Here is a 21,071-nt window from a genome sequence, read left to right as displayed (position 1 = left end):
TGGCCGCCACAGCTGGTATACTGCAGCCAGCGGGCTGCGCTGATCCAAAGCCAGGAGCCAGGTGCTTCCTCCTGGTCTCCCATGTGGGTGCAGGGCCCAAGAACCTGGGCCATCCTCCACTGCCTTCCTGGGCCACAGCAGAGAGCTGTCCTGGAAGAGGAGCAACCGGGACAGAATCGGTCGCCCCGACTGGGACTAGAACCCAGGGTGCCAGCACCGTAGGCAGAGGATTAGCCAAGTGAGCTGCGGCGCCAGCTGAGTCATTGATTTTTTTAAAAAGATTTATTTATTTATTTGAAAGGCAGAGTTAGAGAGAGACAGATATGTTCCATTTGCTGGTTCGTGTCCCAAATGGCTGCAACAGCTATGGCTGGGCCAGACCAAAGCCAAGAGCTTAGACAGAATTCTATCCAGGTCTCTCACATGGATGGCAGGGGCCCAAACACTCGGGTCCTCTTCCACTGCTTTCCCAGGCACATTAGCAGAGAGCTGTATTGGAAGTGGAGTAACCAGGACATGAACTGGTGGTCATATGGGATGCCAGTGCCCCAGGCAGCAGATTAACCTGCTACACCACAACATGGGACCTTGGGGTCACTGACTCTAAGCAGCCTTCCCTTTCCCACCATTCAGTGCATACAATGTACCTCTCCCCAATAGTCTCATGGCATGTTATATGATTTGGTCAGATTTGAATCATGAAAATTGGAACTATTAAATATTTTTATTTTTTCATTTTATTTTATTTATTTATTTTTTTGCCAGGCAGAGTTAGACAGTGAGAGAGAGAGACAGAGTGTTATATACAGTGAGAGAGAGACAGAGAGAAAGATCTTCCTTCTGTTGGTTCACTCCCCTAATGGCCGCTACGGCCGGCGCTGTGCCGATCCGAAGCCAGGAGCCATGGGCCATCCTCCACTGCCCTCCAGGGCCACAGCAGAGAGCTGGACTGGAAGAGGAGCAATTGGGACAGAACCGGCACCCCAACCGCAGGTAGAGGATTAGCCAAGTGAGCCGCGGCGCTGGCCTACTATTAAGCATTTAATCTAGAGGGAATTTGTATATAAATAATGGGAGAACTGAAGCCCAACAGAATAGTGAAGAAACTCAGAGATTATCAACAGCAACAACAACACAACAACAACAAAAGTTACGAGAGGAGCTGGAACCATAGGTGCAGAATCAGAGAACAGGAGCAGTCCCAGCTGGAGGAGCCAGCTCTGGTGGAGGCGGAGATCCACATTTCTCCCTTTTCCCCACATTCAGCCACCTATCAGTACCTCCCCTTGGCTAAACCCAACCAGAAGCCACTGTCACAGGAGCTCAGGAAACACACCATGCAAAGGTCAACTCCCCAGAGAGGGTTGCAAGAGACAGAGCAGGAGCAAGATGAAGAATGACAGTGACAGGCACAGCTATTTACTGGAAGAATGTTCAAATGATACCATTATCGTTTTGTTATCCTGATCAATGAGTGTCTTTTTTATGTTATTTATTAATTTCTTTGAGAGAGAGACAGAGATCTCTTTCATCTGCTGGTTCACTCCCCAAATGCCCACAGCAGTCAGGAGCCCATAAAACAATTTGGATCTCAGGATCTGACACATACAAGGCAGGGACTCAAGTACCTGAGACATTACCTGCTGCCTGCCAGAGTATGCAGTAGCAGGAATTGGAAGCACAGCCAGGGATCAAACCCAGGCACTCCACCATGGGCTGCATGTGTCCCAAGTGGTGGCTTAACCACTGCACAGATGCCTACACATCCGTGAGTATCTTGAGGGCAAGGTACACATTCCTCTCTTTGTCCCCAGGGTCCACCATGTGTCAGTGACTATAACAAACAGTCACTGACCTTTCTGCAAGAGATTTTACATCTCTCCCTAAGGCCAACCGGCTTGCAGGGCCTCCTTGTGGGAGGAATAAATCTCCCCACCCCATCAACATCAGATTTGATTATGTGACTTGCTTTGTCAATGGAAACAGGCGGACATAATATGACCCAAGTGCCAACAGAAGCTGTAATAGGCGTGGTGTGGTTTAGCCATCCCAAAGTCTGAAGACACAAGGAACAGAGTTACATCTGATTAGCAGCTGGCATAGAATACCAGTGAAAAATAAGCCTTTATTATTGAAGCCCCTGACTCAAGTTGTGTGTCACCAAAACATAATCTAAAGAAATCTTACTAACTCTGTGTTGAGGATAGAAATTTGAAAAAACAAATTGTGGCAAGCTTTTGGGAAAACACCAGTGGATGATATAATGGGACCATTAGAATTTTGATTCCCAAGTCTGAGTTTGAGTTTTGGGCCTGGTAGCTACTATTTATATTTCTTAGAAAAATTAATAATCTTTAAATGAAAAAAAAAAAAGAGAAGTGTTACCCAGCTCATTATATTTTACGAAATCTTGGATGGTCTGACCTCACCTTCATCATCAGTAAAATCACTGATTTACTGTAGTGACAATAATGTACAATAATAAAAATAATGTACTACTACATGGATAACAATGCTATCTTTTTTAAAAAATGAATTATTTCAGCCGGCACCACGGCTCACTAGGCTAATCCTCCGCCTTGCGGCGCCACACCAGGTTCTAGTCCCGGTTGGGGCACCAGATTCTGTCCCAGTTGCCCCTCTTCCAGGCCAGCTCTCTGCTGTGGCCAGGGAAGTGCAGTGGAGGATGGCCCAAGTACTTGGGCCCTGCACCCCATGGGAGACCAGGATAAGTACCTGGCTCCTGCCATCGGATCAGCGCAGTGCGCTGGCCACAGCGCACCAGCCACGGCGGCCATTGGAGGGTGAACCAACGGCAAAGGAAGACCTTTCTCTCTGTCTCTCTCTCTCACTGTCCACTCTACCTGTCAAAAAAAAAAAAAAGAATTATTTTTTATTTATTTGAAAGTCAGAGCTACAGAAAGAAAGGGAGGGAGGGAGAAACAGAGGTTTTCCATTCACTATTTCAGTCCCCAAATGGCCACAACAGCCAGGGCTGAGCCAGACTGAAGCCAGGAGCCTGGAGCTTCTTCCAGTTCTCCCAAAAGAGGCCCAAGGACTTCATTCATCCTCTGCTGCTGTTCTCAGGTACATTAGCAGGGAGCTAGATCAGAAGTGGAACAGGGGCCAGCATTGTGGCATAGCTGGTAAAACCACTGCCTGTGATGCCAGCATCCCGTGTAGGTACGGTTCAAGTCCCAGCTGCTCTACTTCTGATCCAGCTCTCTGCTATGGTCTGGGAAAGCAGTGGAAGATGGCCCAAGTCCTTGGGCCCTGTACTTGTGTGGGAGACCTGAAAAAAGCTCCTGGCTCCTGGCTTTGGATTGGCTCAGCTCCAGCCATTGCAGCCATCTGGGGAGTGAACCAGCAGATGGAAGACCTCTTTCTCTTTCCCTCTCCCTCTGCCTCTCTGTAACTCTGCCTTTCAAATAAATAAATAAATAATAGGAGTGGAGCAGCCAGGTCTGGAACCAGTGCCCATATGGGATGCCAGCATTGTAGGCAGAGGCTTAATCAACTACACCACAATGCCAGCCCCAATAATGCTACCTTATACACCCACCAGGAGTGACTGAAGATCACAAGAGAATGATTTTGAAAACACACTGTGGGTTATAAGTCACTGTTAGTCATTATCAGTACTGTCTAGGTTTTGTTTCTCTGCAAACAAGTTCAATGATGTAAGTCTCTATAGTCCATCTCAATACAAAACAAAATTTATTGAGCACATAAAATAAAGCAGTATATAAGGTTCTGAATGATAAGTGGGGAATTGTGTGAACTGAAATCATGGAATCAAAGTGGTGTAGATCAAACAGAACTTCCCACTCAACACATTAAACAACCCATTTTACAGATGGGCAAACTGAGAGCCAGAGACAGGAAACAGGTACTCCAGGTCACATCGTAAAGTAGTGGTGGAAGCTTTTCTCACTATAGCATGCTGCAGTGAGTGTATATGTATGTGTTTCAAAGCCACATTTTAAATTTTGTTTCCTTCTCCTGTAGTTGGAGGCATATTTCCCTTTCATTAATCTGCCTGGGCTCTGGCCAAAGTTACCTCCTAGCAGATCCAGGAAAAGGATAAGGAGCCTCTTTCTGAGGGACCCTTGGATGTACAGACCCTAAAATGCCATATTTCCCAGAACAGATATATCTGAAACTGCTCTGCCCTCCCTAAGATCCACCTGCCTCAGCATCTCTCTGACTTCACCTAAGTCCCAGGAACTTGGAGAACAGAGAAAGCCTGCTGTTACTCCCAGCCTTAATAGATGCTAATCACTGGCCATAACAATAAATGTGCAGAGAAAAGCTAAAGAGAGGCCGGCGCCGCGGCTCACTAGGCTAACCCTCCGCCTAGCGGCGCCGGCACACCAGGTTCTAGTCCCGGTTGGGGCGCCGGATTCTGTCCTGGTTGCCCCTCTTCCAGGCCAGCTCTCTGCTGTGGCCAGGGAGTGCAGTGGAGGATGGCCCAAGTACTTGGGTCCTGCACCCCATGGGAGACCAGGAAAAGCACCTGGCTCCTGGCTCCTGCCATCGGATCAGCGCGGTGCGCCGGCCACAGCGCGCCGGTCGCGGCGGCCATTGGAGGGTGAACCAACGGCAAAAGGAAGACCTTTCTCTCTGTCTCTCTCTCTCACTGTCCACTCTGCCTGTCAAAAAAAAAAAAAAAAAAAAAAAAAAAAAAAAAAAAGCTAAAGAGAAGGGAGTCCTGAGGAGGAATCTCATAGAGCAAAGAATGACTTAATACCCGGGGCCGCGAGGGATACGCACTGGGGCGGGGGTGGGGAAGGCTGAGCATCCCCTCTCATTGTTCCTAGATCTGACCATCTCCTTATAAAATTCTTAACACAGTCTACAAGATCCCGTGTAATCTAACATCTGTCCACCCTCACCGCACACCATTCTCCCCTGGGGTATTTTGTCCCTGTTACATGGCCTTTCAATTCCGTGAATGTTTCAGGCCCTCACTCACATTTGGACTGTTCTTGATGTAACATACCCCCCTCCCCCAACCTCCACTTATTTCCTGGTTAATTTTTTCTCATCCTTTACCTCTCAGCTTTTTAAAAAATTATTTATTTTTATTTGTTTGAAAAGTAGAGAGAGAAACAGAGATCTTTGATACCTTGGTTTTCTCTCCAAATGACCACAACAGCTGGGGCAAGGCCAAGTCAAAGCCAGGAGCCGGGCCGGCGCCGCGGTTCACTAGGCTAATCCTCCGCCTAGCGGCGCCGGCACACCGGGTTCTAGTCCCGGTCGGGGCGCCGGATTCTGTCCCAGTTGCCCCTCTTCCAGGCCAGCTCTCTGCTGTGGCCAGGGAGTGCAGTGGAGGATGGCCCAAGTGCTTGGGCCCTGCACCCCATGGGAGACCAGGATAAGTACCTGGCTCCTGCCTTCGGATCAGCGGTGTGCCGGCCGCAGCGCGCCAGCCGCGGCGGCCATTGGAGGGTGAACCAAGGGCAAAGGAAGACCTTTCTCTCTGTCTCTCTCTCTCACTGTCCACTCCTGCCTGTCAAAAAAAAAAAAAAAAAAAAAAAACCAAAACAGCCAGGAGCCCAGAATTCAGTCTGGGTCTTCCACAAGGGTGTGAAGGATCAAAGTACCTGCTGCCTCCCAGGGTATGCATAGCAGGAAACTGGATCAGAAGCATAGCTGTTCTCAAACCCAGGGACTCCAATAGGGGATGTGGGCATACCAAGAGGACTCTTAACAGCTGCACCAAACACAGTGCCCTCAGTTCTCAGCTTAAATATTATTTTCTCAAGACATTAGATCTCCTAAGATTAAGTTTTATTCTTCACTTTCTTCATAGCATGTGTGGTAGACTAATGTACTTTTTCTCTGCCTATCATTCCTTCCTTCAGGGAGCCACAATTTTACATGGTCATGGTAGAGCTGTAAGTTACAATAGTTGCCTCTTCCAGCTGCTGGGATGGGTATGTGACTCATAGGAGACCCATCATTGTCTTCCCTGAGATCGCTGTACACTGGCCAAGAGAGGGGCTTCTTTTTACAGGAGTTGGGTAAATATGAATTTGGAGCTGCTATTATATGTTTTATCCCAGTGCAGAGTCTGGCTCCATCAGGAGCTGAGGAGATAAGTCAAGCTGAGAAATGGAGAGTGCAATTGAGTCTTGGGTTCATTGACAGGAGGTAATAAATATATTTAAATTAAAGCTGGTTTAACAGCAGTCCTAACTTAAGCAGAACTTACCACAATTTTAACAGTTGTATTAATGTATCATTCACATACCATACTATTCATCCACACAACTTTTAATTATGTATTTATTTGTATAATTATTGGTTTAATACTTTCCCATTATTTCCATGACAATACAGAATACAGTTAGTTTGTTCATCATTAATTATACCCTAAGAGACAGCATATAACCTGGCTCAGAGTATGTGCTCAACAAATATTTTTCAATGAATAAGTGAAACATCTGAATGAATATCACTCCATGCTGGGTTCTTTGGGTAATGAAACAATTCAGACATAATTCCTGCTCTCAAGGGCTAGAAAAGGAAATAAACCCATAAACAGTCGAGTTCTGGTAGGCACAGAGGAAAGCTCAGGAAGCTGTATAAGACAGATGGGTTACCTTGACCTGACTACATCTGACCAAGTCATTAAAGCCTTCTTCAAAGGCCTTCCTAAAGGCTACACAAAGAATTAATCTCACTTCTGTTTCTCTGTCTCTCCCTCTCTCTGCCTGTAACTTTACCTCTCAAATAAATAAATAAAGTCTTTAAGAAAAAAAATCTCACTTCTATCTGTGTTCCTATATAAATTTAATAGATCTATGCTGACTATATCACTTCTTAACTGTATAGCTTTGGGCAAGTTACTTAATCTCTCTGAACCTCTGTTTTCAGTGTATCGGAAATAGTTTATAGTACCAACCTAGAAGACTTACACAGAGAAAAAGATATAATTCATGCTAAACATTTCATACAGTACCTGGCTCAATATATATCAGCTCTAAGAAGGTTAAGTGCTCAGGAGCTTAGGCTGCGGAGCCAGACCACTGCTAGGTGGCAGCTATGTGTCCTTGAGCAAGTCACCCAACTTTTCTCATCTGTAGAAACACATACCTCACAACAAAGAAAAGTTACATATCTTGGAGAGTTTTGTGGGGATTAAACTAATTGAGTTATACTTTAAAACACTTAGACAAGTATCTAGTACATGAAGCACCTAGCAAATGTTTAACCAACTCACCTTTTAAAAATCTGTCGGGGCCAGTGTTGTGGTATAGCAGGTACAGCCCCCACCTGTGACACTGGCATCCCATATGGGTGCCGGTTCATGCCTGAGCTGTTCCACTTCTGATCCAGCTCCCAGCTAATGGCCTGAGAAAAGCAGCGGAAGATGGCCCAAGTGTTTGTGTCCCTACCATCCATGTGGCAGACCTGGAAGAAGTCCCTGGTTCCCGGCTTTGGCCTGGCCTGACTCTGGCCATTGCAGCCAGCTGGGGAATAAACCAGCAGATGGAAGGTCTCTCTCTCTCTGTCTCTCTGTCTCTCTGTCTGTCTCTCTCTCTGTTAACTCTCACTTTCCAGTAAATAAATAAATCTTTTTTTTTTTAATGAGGTCCTTAAAAAATTTTAATCACAGGATTCGGCATGCTGGTTGTATTTTTTTCCTAATAAAAAACTAACTCATCTTTTAAAAACTTATTCTTGTTTAATCGTAAGGGTTCAACATGCTGGTTATATGCTTTTCGTTGTTTTTAAAGATTTATTTATTTTATTTGAAAGTCAGAGTTTCACAGAGAGAGGAAAGGCAGAGAGAGATGTCTTCCATCTGCTGGTTCACTCCCCAGTTGGCTGCAATGGCCAGAGCTGTGCCGATCCAAAGCCGGAGCCAGGAGCTTCTTCCAGGTCTCCCACATGGGTGCAGGGGCCCAAGGATTTAGGCCATCTTCTATTGCTTTCCCAGCTATAGCAGAGAGCTGGATCGGAAGTGGAGCAGCTGGGACTTGAATTGGTGCCAATATGGGATGCCAGTATTGCAGGTGGCGACTTTACCTGCTACGCCACAGTGCTGGCCCCTATATGCTTTTCTAATACATATCAAAATAATACATAAAACCCTCTTGCACAATTCAGGTGCCATGAGTCCCTCTCTTTGGGCAACACTGTTCCAGGCTCACACCACCCACTGATTAGTGCTGCTCATTGTCTTTGCCCATGTTATGCCCCCGCCCCCCGGAACGTTCTTGTCTCTCTTCCTCACTTGGCTGGTTCTACTTGTCTTCAAGACTCCAATTGGGCATCATGTTTCTGACCCCAACTGTCAGGTGCTCCTGTAATCCCAGCACATCCCTCTGTCACAGTCACGATCATTTGGGCTATAGCTGTTTCCACCTGTTCTCACTGGCTCAAGCCGCTTCAGACCAGGGAATGCACCCTATTTCACAGCACAGCACCTAGCACATACAGGAATTCTTTACTGCAGTAGCCTAAAACCTGACATAGTAAAACTTAATCAAACATATTTTTGCAATGCTAGACCATATGCTAGGCACTGTGGGTACAAAGTTAAACAATACTCATTTCCTGTCCTCAAAGAGCTTTCAGGAAACAGACAAGTGAATGAGTATAAACAAGGGTGATGTGTACTCTGTTGCATGCACAAATTACATTAAATGGGAGCATAATGCAAAGAGCTCAAGGGGACCAGGAAGGACTTCATAGAAGATGTGGAGCTTGCTTGCTTTGAAAGCCGAGTTGGGGCTCACGAACTGAAAGAGGTAAAAGATAGTAGAATAGAACGTTCCAAACAGATGGGATATAGTAAATGGAGGGAGAGTGCCAGGAGTCTCCTTAAAGACTGTGGGTTGAAGGCAGAAAGAGATGGCCTGAACCTATCAAAATGCGGGCTTCACCATGTGTTTATGTTCTGTGAATCAAGTAGAGACACTTTCAGGACCCTGAGAACCTTTGTGATAAGGAGAAACAGTGAGACCAAGGTGACCCAACCTTCCTATTTATTAAGTACTTAGCAGTTTAATTTCTAGTCCAGGTTACTTTGGGGACTAGGAGTAAAGAGAAGGAAGTGTAGGACACACACAATCATAATACATGCAATACACAATTCACACTTGTAGGTTTACAGCTTACTCATCTACATGCCCAAATATCTGCACTTCAGGAACTGTCAGGGTATAACTTTAAACTCTACTTCTCAGTGCCTATAGCACCCAGAGTGTAAGAAATAATTAGGGAGATTGGCTAAAAGTTAGCAATCCATCTATTCTTCTAGAGGAAATTTTCAAACTTTCTGTGGGCATGACACTCTTTCTCTAAGGCAATCTTACACTGTTTATGTGTGCATACATAATATACTATATATATATATATAATAAAAGCTGCTGTTTTAAGCAAACGTGGGTATGGGCTCTGTTATGGGGCCATTGAGTTATGGGCACCTAGACCTCAGTGGAGCACAGAGGTCAAAATGCTTTAACTGTGGGATAAGTCAGAGCATCACTGAACTGCACACTTGAACCACATAGCTTTGTCCCTCCATGAAATTACTTTTGTTGAGAACTGTGCTTTAATGATAAGTATCAGTGTTAAGAGAAACTGTAAGAAACAGGCCATGATGCCCAGTATTGCTGTTGTTGGAAGGATACAGTCTGCTCTACTGCTGGCAATGAAGAACAATACCTCACTGGAATAATGGGTTTGTTTTCACATTAAGGACACTCTGAACCCATGTAACTGATTATGTTTCCCTCTTTGGAATGGTGGGTAGGAAGCTCAAAGGCAAAATTTTGGCCCAGTTCTTGCAAGTGCCTAAGAATTTATGACATACACATGTATTTTTTTTTTTTTTGACAGGCAGAGTGGACAGTGAGAGAGAGAGAGAGAGACAGAGAGAAAGGTCTTCCTTTGCCCTTGGTTCACCCTCCAATGGCTGCCGCGGCTGGCGCGCTGCGGCCGGTGCACCGCGCTGATCCGATGGCAGGAGCCAGGAGCCAGGTGCTTTTCCTGGTCTCCCATGGGGTGCAGGGCCCAAGCACTTGGGCCATCCTCCACTGCACTCCCGGGCCACAGCAGAGAGCTGGCCTGGAAGAGGGGCAACCGGGACAGAATCCGGCGCCCCGACCGGGACTAGAACCTGGTGTGCCGGCGCCGCTAGGCGGAGGATTAGCCTAGTGAGCCGCAGCGCCGGCCATACACATGCATTTTACCCTGGTTTCCTCTTATTTTCCTTTCTCTTGCTTTATGTTAGCTCCAATTTTCTTATTTATTTCATATTGCTGTACTATGATGATTTTTATAAGACATTTCAAATCCTTTGTGGAAGAATTTGGTTTAAAAAAGACTTCATAGGGACCAGAGCTGTGGCATAGTAAGCTAAGCATCTGCCCGCAGCGCCAGCATCCCAAATGGGCACCTGTTCGAGTCCTGGATGTTCCACTTCCAATCCAGCTCCCTGATCCATCTCTCTGCTATGGCCTGGGAAAGCAGTAGAAGATGGCCCCAGTGCTTGGGTCCCTGCACGTGGGAGACCTGGAAGAAGCTCCTCATTCCTGGCTTTGTATCAGCCCAGCCATTGTGACTATTTGGGTAGTGAACCAGTGGATGGAAGACCTCTCTATCTGGCTCTCCCTCTCTCTCTGTAACTCTGCTTCTCAAGTAAATAAATAGATCTTTAAAAATAAAAATAAATTTAAAAAGAGCTCATAAATTTAATACGGGGGGTGGGGCAGTGCTGTGGCTTAGCGGGATGAAGCCACAGTCTGAAGTGTTGGCATCCCATATGGGCAACAGTTCAATACCCAGCTGCTTCACTTCCAATCCAGCTTCCTGCTAATGCACCTGGGAGAGGAGTGGAAGATGGCCCAAGTCCTTGGACCCTGCACCCACATGGGAGACCAAGATGAATCATCTGACTCTTGTTGTAGCCATTTGGGGAGTAAACCAGCAGATGGAAGATCTCTCTCTCTCTCTCTCTCTCTCTCTGCCTCTGCCTTTCAAATAAATAAGTAAATCTTTAAAAAAATTTTAAATGTACTTATGTGTTCAATATTACAAAATATTTACATATTATAAACAATAATTATTCAAAATTCAGACGCACAAAGCCCATTTGTATATCACACAAATATAAAACAATAAGCATGGAGCTCATAGATACATAATTCACAATGATAACACATCCTAATGTCCCCTCAGTCCCACTCCCAAGTACACATGCACAAGTACGCATCCATGTCATGCACATACCAAGCTGTTCTGCAAGGAGCTGGCCCTTCTCAGTAGGAACAACCCTCTCTTCCTCCATGTCACACTTGTTCCCCACAAGAATAACCTGGGCATTGTCCCAGGAGTAGGTCTTTATCTGAGTAGCCCTAAAAGGAGACAGAACTGTCAGAAACAGCACAAAACTCATAGGTACATCACACAAATATAAAAGGAGATGCTAATGGCTGATGGATTGGGGAGGAGGCTTGATCCAGCTGTGGTATCCAAGGTTGGGGCCTTTGGGAAGTGATTGGGTTAGGCTGCTAGGGTAGGGCCGCATGATCGAACCATGATGGTGTTGTAAGCACAGAACACACAGAAGGTAGAGGAAGAGTGTAGACTCCCTGTGTCTCTGTGTTTTCTGGTTCACATGTGATCTTCCCTCCACCATCCTCCAGCCTCAGCCCAAACCAATGGGCTGTCCAGTCATGGACTGTGACCCTCCAAACCGTAAGCTGAAATAAATCTTCCTAAGAAGCGCCTCTCAACTCTTAAGCATTTTAGCTATAGTGACAAGAAGCTGGCAGATACATCACACTGATATGGACTGAATGTGTCCAGCCTCTCAGAGTCACATGCTGAAGCCTTATCCTCAGTGGACTAGTATTTCCTTTAGGAAGTAATGGTCATGACGGACAGGCCTATTAAGTGGAATTAGTGTCCTTGTAAGAGAAACAGGGGCCGGCACTGTGGTGTAGCAGGTAAAGCCGCTGCCTGCAATGCTGGCATCCCATATGGGCACCAGTTCGAGTCCTGGCTGCTCCACTTCTGATCCAGCTCTCTGCTATGGCCTGGGAAAGCAGTGGAAGATGGCCCAAGTGCTTGGGCCCCTGTGCCCGAGGAGGAGACCTGGAGGAAGCTCCTGGCTTTGGATTAGCCAAGCTTTGGTTGTTGTGTCCATTTGGGAAGTGAACCAGCAGATGCAAGACTTCTCTCTCTGCCTCTGCCTCTCTGTAACTTTGCCTTTCAAATAAATAAATAAGTCTTTTTAAAAAGTCTATAATTATAAATAAATCAATAATGGAGGGGGAAAGATAGGACCCTGACATTGTAGAGACAATTTTTGTGGGGATGAGCCTAACTCTGTCTCCAGCCACCCAATTAGATACAAATGGTTACTTTCCCTTTTGATCCTCTGTACCTTCACCATGGCACCTATGGCACCAGGATGACTTTATCTCTCCCTGAGGATAGGGACAGGCCTATGCATCTTTTTTTTTTTTTTTTTAAACAATTTTATTTACTTATTTGAGATGCAGAGTTACAGACAGTAAGAGGGAGAGACAGAGAGAAAGGTCTTCCTTCCACTGGTTCATTCCCCAAATGGCTGCAATGGCTGGAGCTGCGCCGATCCGAAGCCAGGAGCCAGGAGCTTCTTCTGGGTCTCCCACATGGGTGCAGGGGCCCTCAGGCTTGGGCCATCTTCTACTGCTTTCCCAGGCCATAGCAGAGAGCAGGATGGGAAGAGGAGCAGCCGGGACTAGAACCAGCACCCATATGGGATGCCGGCACTGCAGGCGGAGGATTAACCTACTGCTTCTTGGCGCCAGCCCTGGCCTATGCATCTTTGGATGCCAATACCCAGGACAGACAGAACAGAGTTTTCAATGAATGTTTAATGAATAAATGAGGCAGTGAGTGGTTAATCCTGAAACAGATCCTGACACTGGTACTCAATCTAACTAACCTGGGCCTATCTGCTAAAGTTGATTCCACAGTCAACCTTCTTGTCTACACTGAGAAGCCATTTCCTCAAAGCATGCAGTTCACTCAACTATCATTTGTTGTGGGTCCACAAAAAGCCAGGTTCCATTCTGGGCACCGTGGTTTGAATGGCAGGTGGGGACTAGGGAACTGGGCTGGGACCGAGATGCCCAGAAACGAAATTCAAAGGCCAGGGTTTGCAGGAGACAGACACTTAGTCGTCCAATTTAAGGCAGGTAACTGGAGACAACTGTCCTTTTTTTCCCATGTTCGTCTTCCTTTCATCTTCCTCCCTTCTCCCACTGCATCCTCTTCAGTTCCCAGATAAGCAACAAGCTCAGGTTATTCTTGGAGGAATCGTCACCAGGTGTTAAAGTCACTATGTTCCTGAGGCAGAATGAACAGAGACTGATGGAGAAAGGGAAGAACGTCAAGGACATGGGGGGATGAGCAGTGTGGAGACGCTAATCACTCTGTAGGAGGTAGAGGGGAGAGAGGAAGAGGGGGAAAAATCACGACTGGAGACAGAAATCGAAGGGGAAGAGAAAAAAGAAGAGAAGGAGGGGGAAGGGTGGTCCCAGGAAGAAGGAGTTGTGAACGAGAGATGGGGAGACAGGAGGAAGAAGAGGATAACTGAGAAACAGAAAAGGAGAACACAGGCCCCATGAATGGCAGACACACCGGTGACATCCTGGACAGCTGCTAAGGCAGGAGAGTGCAGCAGGCAGGCCGTGAGGCTACTGTTAGCTCAAGGCTTCAAGTCACCAAGATTTTCACAGTCACAGAAACTGCTCCTTGGGAGGAGTGAGGGCCTCAAAGAGTAACTGCTGTGGTTTGTCCCTCAAGGGTTCATGTGTTAGAAGCTGGATTCCCAGTATGGTGATGTAAAGAAGTGGGGCCTTTAAGAGGTGGGGTAGTAGAAGGTCTTAGGTCACTGGGGAGTGCTTTCTGAAGTGACTGACTTAGGTATTGTGGAACCTTGGTTAGTTGTTGTGAGAAGAAGAAAAATTATATATATATGTGTGTGTGTGTGTGTGTGTGTGTGTGTGTGTATCTTGCTGTTATGAAACAGCAGGGCTGGCTCCTGTCTAGTTTCTCTCTGGCTTCCCATGATTTCTCCCTCCTACACACACTCCCACCACGATGCCATCCACCACCATGAGACACAGTCGGGGGAACCTATACCCCTCTTTTCCTTTTAAAGGATCGAGCCTCAGGTATTTCATTATACTAATAGAAAACAATTAATATGGTAGCTGTGGGCAAAAGAAAGCAAGAGATAAGCCTGGTGCTGACCAGCACTAGAGTTGTGGGTCTGACTTGCCCAGCCTCTCTGATTCTGCAGAACAGCCATGGCACAGATACTCCACCTGCCCCAGTCTTCATGAGGATGGGAGCCATATCTGATTTGTCTGGGTTTTCATGCACACAGCAGAGACCGGCACATGTTACTTTGCTGAATGAATGAATGAGTGAATCTCATACCAATCTTGGACAGCATTGAAAGACTCCTCATTGGTGATATCGTACATCAGAATGAAGCCCATGGCCCCACGGTAGTAGGCCGTCGTGATGGTCCGGTACCGCTCCTGCCCAGCAGTGTCCTGGGGTGGGAAAACGAAAGAAGAGTCAGCCTCCTAGAAAGTCTGCTTTGGTTCCTAAAGAGTCCCCAAGACAGTTAACAAATGCTCCAGGTATATTTAAGGAACATTTATTTTGTGTCTTCTGTGTGTTTGGTTACTAGAATAAAATGATTCTCAAAACTTCATTGAAATTAATATGAAAATTCCAATATAAAAATCAGTAAGAAGCATGAACAAGTCAAAGAAGAAGTGTATATGGATAATTACTATATTTAAAAAGTTTTAACTTTGTATTTAATAATAATTCCCATTACAGATGAAGATGCAGTGAAACGTACAACCTTACAACTTGTTTGTGGGTGTGGAACTCATTTCAACCTTCTGGAAATCAATTTGGAAATATTAAGAGCATTAAAATGTCATACCCTTGGACCCAGAAATATTCCTGCTAAAATTTTTTCCCACAGATACAGAAAATCGAATGTTTATGTACAGGGGCCAGCACTGTGGAGCAGCCCCATCTTGCAGCACCGGCACCCAGTATGGGCACCGGTTTGTGTCCCAGCTGCTCCACTTCCAATCCAGCTCTCTGCTATGGCCTGGGGAAGCAGAAGATGGCCCAAGCCCTTGGGTCCCTGCACCTGCATGGGAGACCCAGAAGAAGCTCCTGGCTCTTGGCTTTGGATCAGCTCTGCTCTGGCCACTGCAGTCATTTGGGGAGTGAACCAGCGGATGGAAGACCTCTCTCTCTCTCTCTCTGTCTCTCTGGCTCTACCTCTCTGTGTATCTCTTTCAAATAAATAAAATAAATCTTTAAAAAATGTTTATGTATGGGCCGGCGCCGCAGCTCACTAGGCTAATCCTCCGCCTAGCGGCGCTGGCACACCAGGTTCTAGTCCCGGTTGGGGTGCCGGATTCTGTCCCGGTTGCCCCTCTTCCAGGCCAGCTCTCTGCTGTGGCCAGGGAGTACAGTGGAGGATGGCCCAGGTGCTTGGGCCCTGCACCCCATGGGAGACCAGGAAAAGCACCTGGCTCCTGGCTCCTGCCATCGGATCAGCGCGGTGCGCCGGCCTCAGCACACCGGCCACGGCGGCCATTGGAGGGTAAACCAACGGCAAAGGAAGACCTTTCTCACTGTCTCTCTCTCTCACTGTCCACTCTGCCTGTCAAAAAAAAAAAAAAAAAAAAAAAGTTGCCGGCGCCGCGGCTCACTAGGCTAATCCTCCGCCTAGCGGCGCCGGCACACCCGGTTCTAGTCCCGGTCGGGGCACCGGATTCTTTCCCGGTTGCCCCTCTTCCAGGCCAGCTCTCTGCTGTGGCCAGGGAGTGCGGTGGAGGATGGCCCAGGTGCTTGGGCCCTGCACCCCATGGGAGACCAGGAAAAGCACCTGGCTCCTGGCTCCTGCCATCGGATCAGCGCGGTGCGCCGGCCACAGCGCACCGGCCGAGGCGGCCATTGGAGGGTGAACCAACGGCAAAGGAAGACCTTTCTCTCTGTCTCTCTCTCTCACTGTCCACTCTGCCTGTCCAAAAAAAAAAAAAAAAAAAAAAAAAGTTTATGTATGAAAATGCTATAGCTTTATTTAGATAGTGAATAAGTATTAAAAGCTTAGAAATTCAATAAAAGGAGAAAGATTAAAATGTAAAAGTTGTATATAAGCTTATGTATGTAAGATTATGTAATGACATAGGACAATGTTTATATATATGATACAATGTATATGTGCAGAGAAAAAAATTGGAAACAAATACATTCATAGAAATTACCTGTGAATGAGATTCAAGAATTACTAGAATTTCTATTTTCTTAATGTATTTTTATTTTCTCTACAATGATCAGGTATTACTCTTTTTTAAGATTTATTTTATTTATTTAATAGAGTTACAGAGAGAAAGAGAAATGGGGTGTGGGGGGGAGATACTTTCCATCTGCTAATTCATTCCCCAAATGGCCTTAACAACTGGGGCTGGGCCTGACAAAAGCCAGAAACCAGGAGCCAGGAGCTTCTTCTGGACCTCCCATGTGGGTGCAGGGGCTCAAGCACTTGGGCAGTCTTTCCTTGCTTTCCCAAGTGCATTAGCAGGGAGCTGGATCAGAAGTGGAGCAGCCAGGACTCAAACATCCCATAGGGGATGCTGGAGCAGCAGAGGGGAGCTTAACTTTCTATGTACAGCACCAGCCCCTGGTATTACTCTTATATAAGGAGAAGTAAACATTTTTTAAAAAGAGACAATAAAAAAAAGATTTATTTATTTATTTATTTGAAAGGCAGAGTTACAGAGATGCAGAGGCAGTGGCAGAGATAGAGAGAGAGGTCTTCCATCTACGGGTTCACTCCCCAAATATCTGCAATGGCTGAAGCTGGGCAATCTGAAGCCAGGAGCCTGGAGCCTCCTCCAAGTCTCCCAGGTGGTGCAGAGGCCCAAGGACTTGAGCCATCTTCCACTGCTTTCCCAGACCATAGCAGAGAGCTGGATTGGAAGTGGAGCAGCCAGGACTCAAACCGGCACCCAAAAGGGATGCCAGCACTGCAGGTGGTGACTTTACCTTCTACACCACAGCACCAGCCCCATGGGACAATTCTTGATCTTAAACATTTCATAGTTTGGTTGGAAAGACAAACATGTACAGAGGCAAACAAAGAAAAAAATGGCAGCGAAGTGTTATCGCAGCACATGGGATGCTTCATAGGTGTTCTCAATGTCCTCATGTGGGGACCAGCCAGTCTTCCCTGCACCATTTCAGAATATGTAATGCTTGAGTATGTGTAAAAAATGTTCTTGATATTATTTCATTTAAATTGTATAAAACCCCTGTAATTCAGATGTCATTACTATTTAAATTTTACAGTTGAAAGTATAAAAAGTGCAGAGAGGATATGTGACTTTCACAAGATCACAAAGCTGCTAACAAAAGCAAGAACTTAAATCCAAGGCTTTTAATTCCAAGTTCAATGCACATAATCACTATGCCTCAATCAATGACTGCTTTATCCACAAGCATTTAGTAAACAGCATCTATAATAATAAAAATAAACAATGAGAACAACAGTAGTTGCAGAGTGCCTATTTGTAAAAACTTTGCACCTGTTAACCAGAAATTAGAGGAAGCTCCTGTGGAGAGTATGCTGTTACTCTTACTTTACAGGCAAGAAAACTGAAGGCCAGAGACATTGTTCAGTTAGTGTCAGAGCTGGGATTCAAATCAAATTTTTCTGATTTTTTTTTTAAAGATTTATTTTAAAGGCAGTTACAGAGAGAAAGGGAGACACACACACAGAGAGAAAGAGAGAGAGAGAGAGAGAGAGAGAGAGAGAGAGAGAGAGAGAGAATCTTTCAACTGCTGGTTCACTCCCCAAATAGTCTCAATGGCAGGAGCTAGGCCAACCCAAATATAGGAGCCAGGAGCTTCTACTGGGTCTCCCACATAGGTGCAGGGGCCCAAGGACTTGAATCATTTTCTGCTGCTTTCCCAGACACATTAGCAGAGATCTGGATCAGAAGTAGAGGAGCTGGGCCTTGGATTGGCACCCATATGAGATGCTGACATCCCAGGTGACAGCTTAACCTGCTAAGCCACAACAATGGCCCCTGTCTGACTCTTATATACAATATAATACACTGCTTCAGCCACAAACCTTGCTTCGTGTGGTATAAAGATGGGACAAGCACCATGTCTGATCTCAGACAGCCACAGCAGAGTTGTAGAAATGGCTAAGCCATACCAGCAAACAGGTAAACCACTATGAGGCAGTATGTCATAAGTATCAGATAAGCAGTGTAGAAAACATGTGTCACACAAGTTCATGGTAGTTTGGGAGAGTTAATGGAAGATGTCAAAGCACAGAGAGTGAGTGAATCAGTTAGGAAACTCTGGGTTCTTCAGTAACAAGCAATCCCAAAATCTCAGCAGCTTAAACAAGGTTTTATTTATCATTATTGCTCCATATCTATCAAGGATTGTCTTGGTGCTCTGCTTTTTGTCTTCATTATTCCAGAATAAATACAAAGCATGGGGTCGGTGCTATGGCATAGCGGGTGAAGCTGCTGCCTGTGCAGTGCCAGCATCCCATATGGATGCCAGTTTGAGTCCCGGCTGCTCCATTTCCAATCTAGCTCTCTGTGGCCTGGGAAAGCAGCAAAAGATGGCCCAAGTTCTTGGGCCCCTACACCCACATGGGAGACCCAGAAGAAGCTCCTGGCTCCTGGCTTTGGATTGGCTCAGCTCCGGCCATTGCAGCCATTTGGGGAGAAAACTAGCATGTGGAAGACCTCTCTCTCTCTCTCTCTTTTTCTCTCTCGGCCTCTGCCTCTCTGTAACTCTTTCAAATAAATAAATAAATCTTAAAAAAAAAAAAAAAGACTGACAAAGCAATTACTAGTGGAAAGGTATGAGCCATACACTGGCTCTTAAAACTTCCATGTTTCTAGTTTCATTGGTCAAAGCCAGTCCAATGCCCACAGCCAGCTTCCACGGGGATATAATTTCAAGGAAAGTATAATCCTATACATGCCCATGAGGAGAATCAGAAATATGCAGGAGACACCACAGTGATTCCCACAAGAATCATTTCCAATTTGTTGGGCGTCAACTGGGTAACAGGGCCCTTCTGTCAAAGAGCTGGTGCACAAGGCCAGGTTCCAGGCAAAGACCAGAGACTAGACACTCTGGCAGAATAACAAGGCAGAACGTAGCAGGAGTGAGAAGGGCAGAGACCTAAAGGCACCACGCCCAGGAACATCGCCTGAAGATGTGCTTGTTTGATAATACAAGGAAGACAACAAGGACTTTTCTAGAGAAGTTTTCTAAGCAGAGAAGTGAAGAAAAGGTATTTTGGCAGAAAGAAGACTTTTTACTAATGAGTATTCCAGAGAACTTATGAAATAACAGGAAATGGATGGGCAATGAAGCTAGAAAGAGCCTCAAATGCTGCGGTGTGGGGTATGGGCTTTATCTTTGGGGATCAGAGACTTTGAGTCAGGGAACTAACATCATTAGATGTGAATTTTAGAGCAATCACTCCAGAAGTAGTGTGGAGAGTAAACTTGGAAGGAGAAGAGATGGAAGGCAGGAAGGGAGGCCAGCAAATCTTTGCCCAAGTGCGATCCAATAAGGATTTGAGCTAGAGTGGTAGCAACATGGGTGCAGTAGGAACAGATTCAAGATGTGAAATTATAGAATGAGGTGACAGATCAGTTCAATGTGAAGAGATGAAAAATCAACAATAATAATTACGTTTCTGTTAGGGCTCAGCTTCTCCATATCTGCAGCAATGCAATTCTGGCCTGGATTTGTATAACCTTACTCAGCAAAACGGAACCTGCATTTAATCTGTCCACCCTCCTTGAAGAACATGCACATCACCTTCCCCCACTCATTGAGCAAGGTCTTTGAGCATCTTACTCTTCACTTTCATCAGTTTATCAGAATATTCCTTCTGACCACATCTAGCACTTTTAAGAGTTCTAGCAAGAACATTTTATCCAGCTCATGAATGGGTGAGTCAAAGAATGAATGAGTTGATGGATGAGTGAGTGAATTAACGAGTAAGCACTTGGCTCTAGGCACTATTAAGAAAAATATTTGCAGGACCAGTGCTGTGGCATGGTGGGCTGGGCCTCTGCCTCTGGCACCCACATCCCATATGGGCACCACTCCTCTTCTGATCCAGCTCTCTGCCATGGCCTGGGAAAGCAGTGGAAGATGGCCCAAGTGCTTGGGCCTCTTCACCCATGTGGGAGACCTGGAGAAAGCACCAGGCTCCTGACTTCAGCTCAGCTCAGCTATGGCCATTATGGCCATTTGGGGAATGAGCCAGTGGATGGAAGACCTTTCTCTCTGTCCCTTCCTCTCTCCATCTGTAACTCTACCTCTCAAATAAATAAATCTTTAAAAAAAATTTTGCTGTCTGCCATAGCTACACAAAAGCTGTGTGTGTGTGTGTGTGCGCGCGCGCCTAAGAAACAGCGCTGCAGAATTTGATCTGCTCTTTCTATGCTCACACCTCTACTTTCTGAGTTCTTCAGAGTAAACTTCACAGGAAAGACCTCCTAGACTCAGTTCCTAAATTCTGTCTAGTAAGATGTAGAATCAGACCACTCTTCTTGACATAGAAGCTCAGGCAGGATTCTGAGTTCTTGCACCATTGTCAGGTCTTCGCCCTTCTCACTCCCGCTACGTTCTGCCAGATTGTCCAGTCTCCGGTCTATGCCTGGAACCTGGCTCTGTGAGCCAGCTCTCTGATAGAAGGGCCCTGTTACCCAGTCGATGCCCAACAAATTGGAAATCCTAGGATATAGTAGTAAATTAGCTTGGACCTGGAGTCAGTTTCATTTCTGTATTCCTAGTGCCTTGGATGGGGCTGTGCACACAATAGAGATTCAATCACTGTTCAATAAAACACCATATAGTATTTTTTAAAAAAAGATTTATTTATTTATTTGAAAGTCAGCGTTACACACACACACAGAGAGCGAGAGAGCGAGACAGCGAGCAGTCTTCCATCTGCTTGTTCATTC

General features: G+C 45.9%; 1 protein-coding gene and 1 long non-coding RNA gene across 4 annotated transcripts in view; one reads left to right on the top strand and one right to left on the bottom strand.

Moving 5' to 3' along the window:
• Nucleotides 1-21,071, top strand: part of LOC138850651 (uncharacterized) — a 111,985-nt gene that overhangs the window by 9,991 nt on the left and 80,923 nt on the right. The window contains exon 3 of one of the 2 annotated variants that reach the window (XR_011390706.1): nucleotides 14,869-14,989. The exons of the other annotated variant lie outside the window; for it this stretch is intronic. This is a non-coding gene — a long non-coding RNA (uncharacterized lncRNA). Of the gene's footprint in view, nucleotides 1-14,868; nucleotides 14,990-21,071 lie in introns of those variants that run through there. 2 annotated transcript variants of the gene reach the window in all.
• RAB3B (RAB3B, member RAS oncogene family) overlaps nucleotides 1-21,071 on the bottom strand; it is a 74,464-nt gene that overhangs the window by 9,069 nt on the left and 44,324 nt on the right. For both annotated transcript variants that reach the window (XM_002715098.5, XM_051857805.2), the window contains exons 3-4: nucleotides 14,455-14,573; nucleotides 11,248-11,372 (exon numbers count right to left, since the gene is read on the bottom strand). In XM_002715098.5, coding sequence (XP_002715144.1) covers nucleotides 11,248-11,372; nucleotides 14,455-14,573 — 244 coding nt within the window. The remainder of the gene's footprint in view (nucleotides 1-11,247; nucleotides 11,373-14,454; nucleotides 14,574-21,071) is intronic.

Source organism: Oryctolagus cuniculus, chromosome 7, assembly GCF_964237555.1.
Source record: "Oryctolagus cuniculus chromosome 7, mOryCun1.1, whole genome shotgun sequence".
NCBI lineage: Eukaryota > Metazoa > Chordata > Mammalia > Lagomorpha > Leporidae > Oryctolagus > Oryctolagus cuniculus.
The sequence above is the reverse complement of the archived record's forward strand: the minus strand, read 5'-3'. Positions and strand labels throughout refer to the sequence as shown.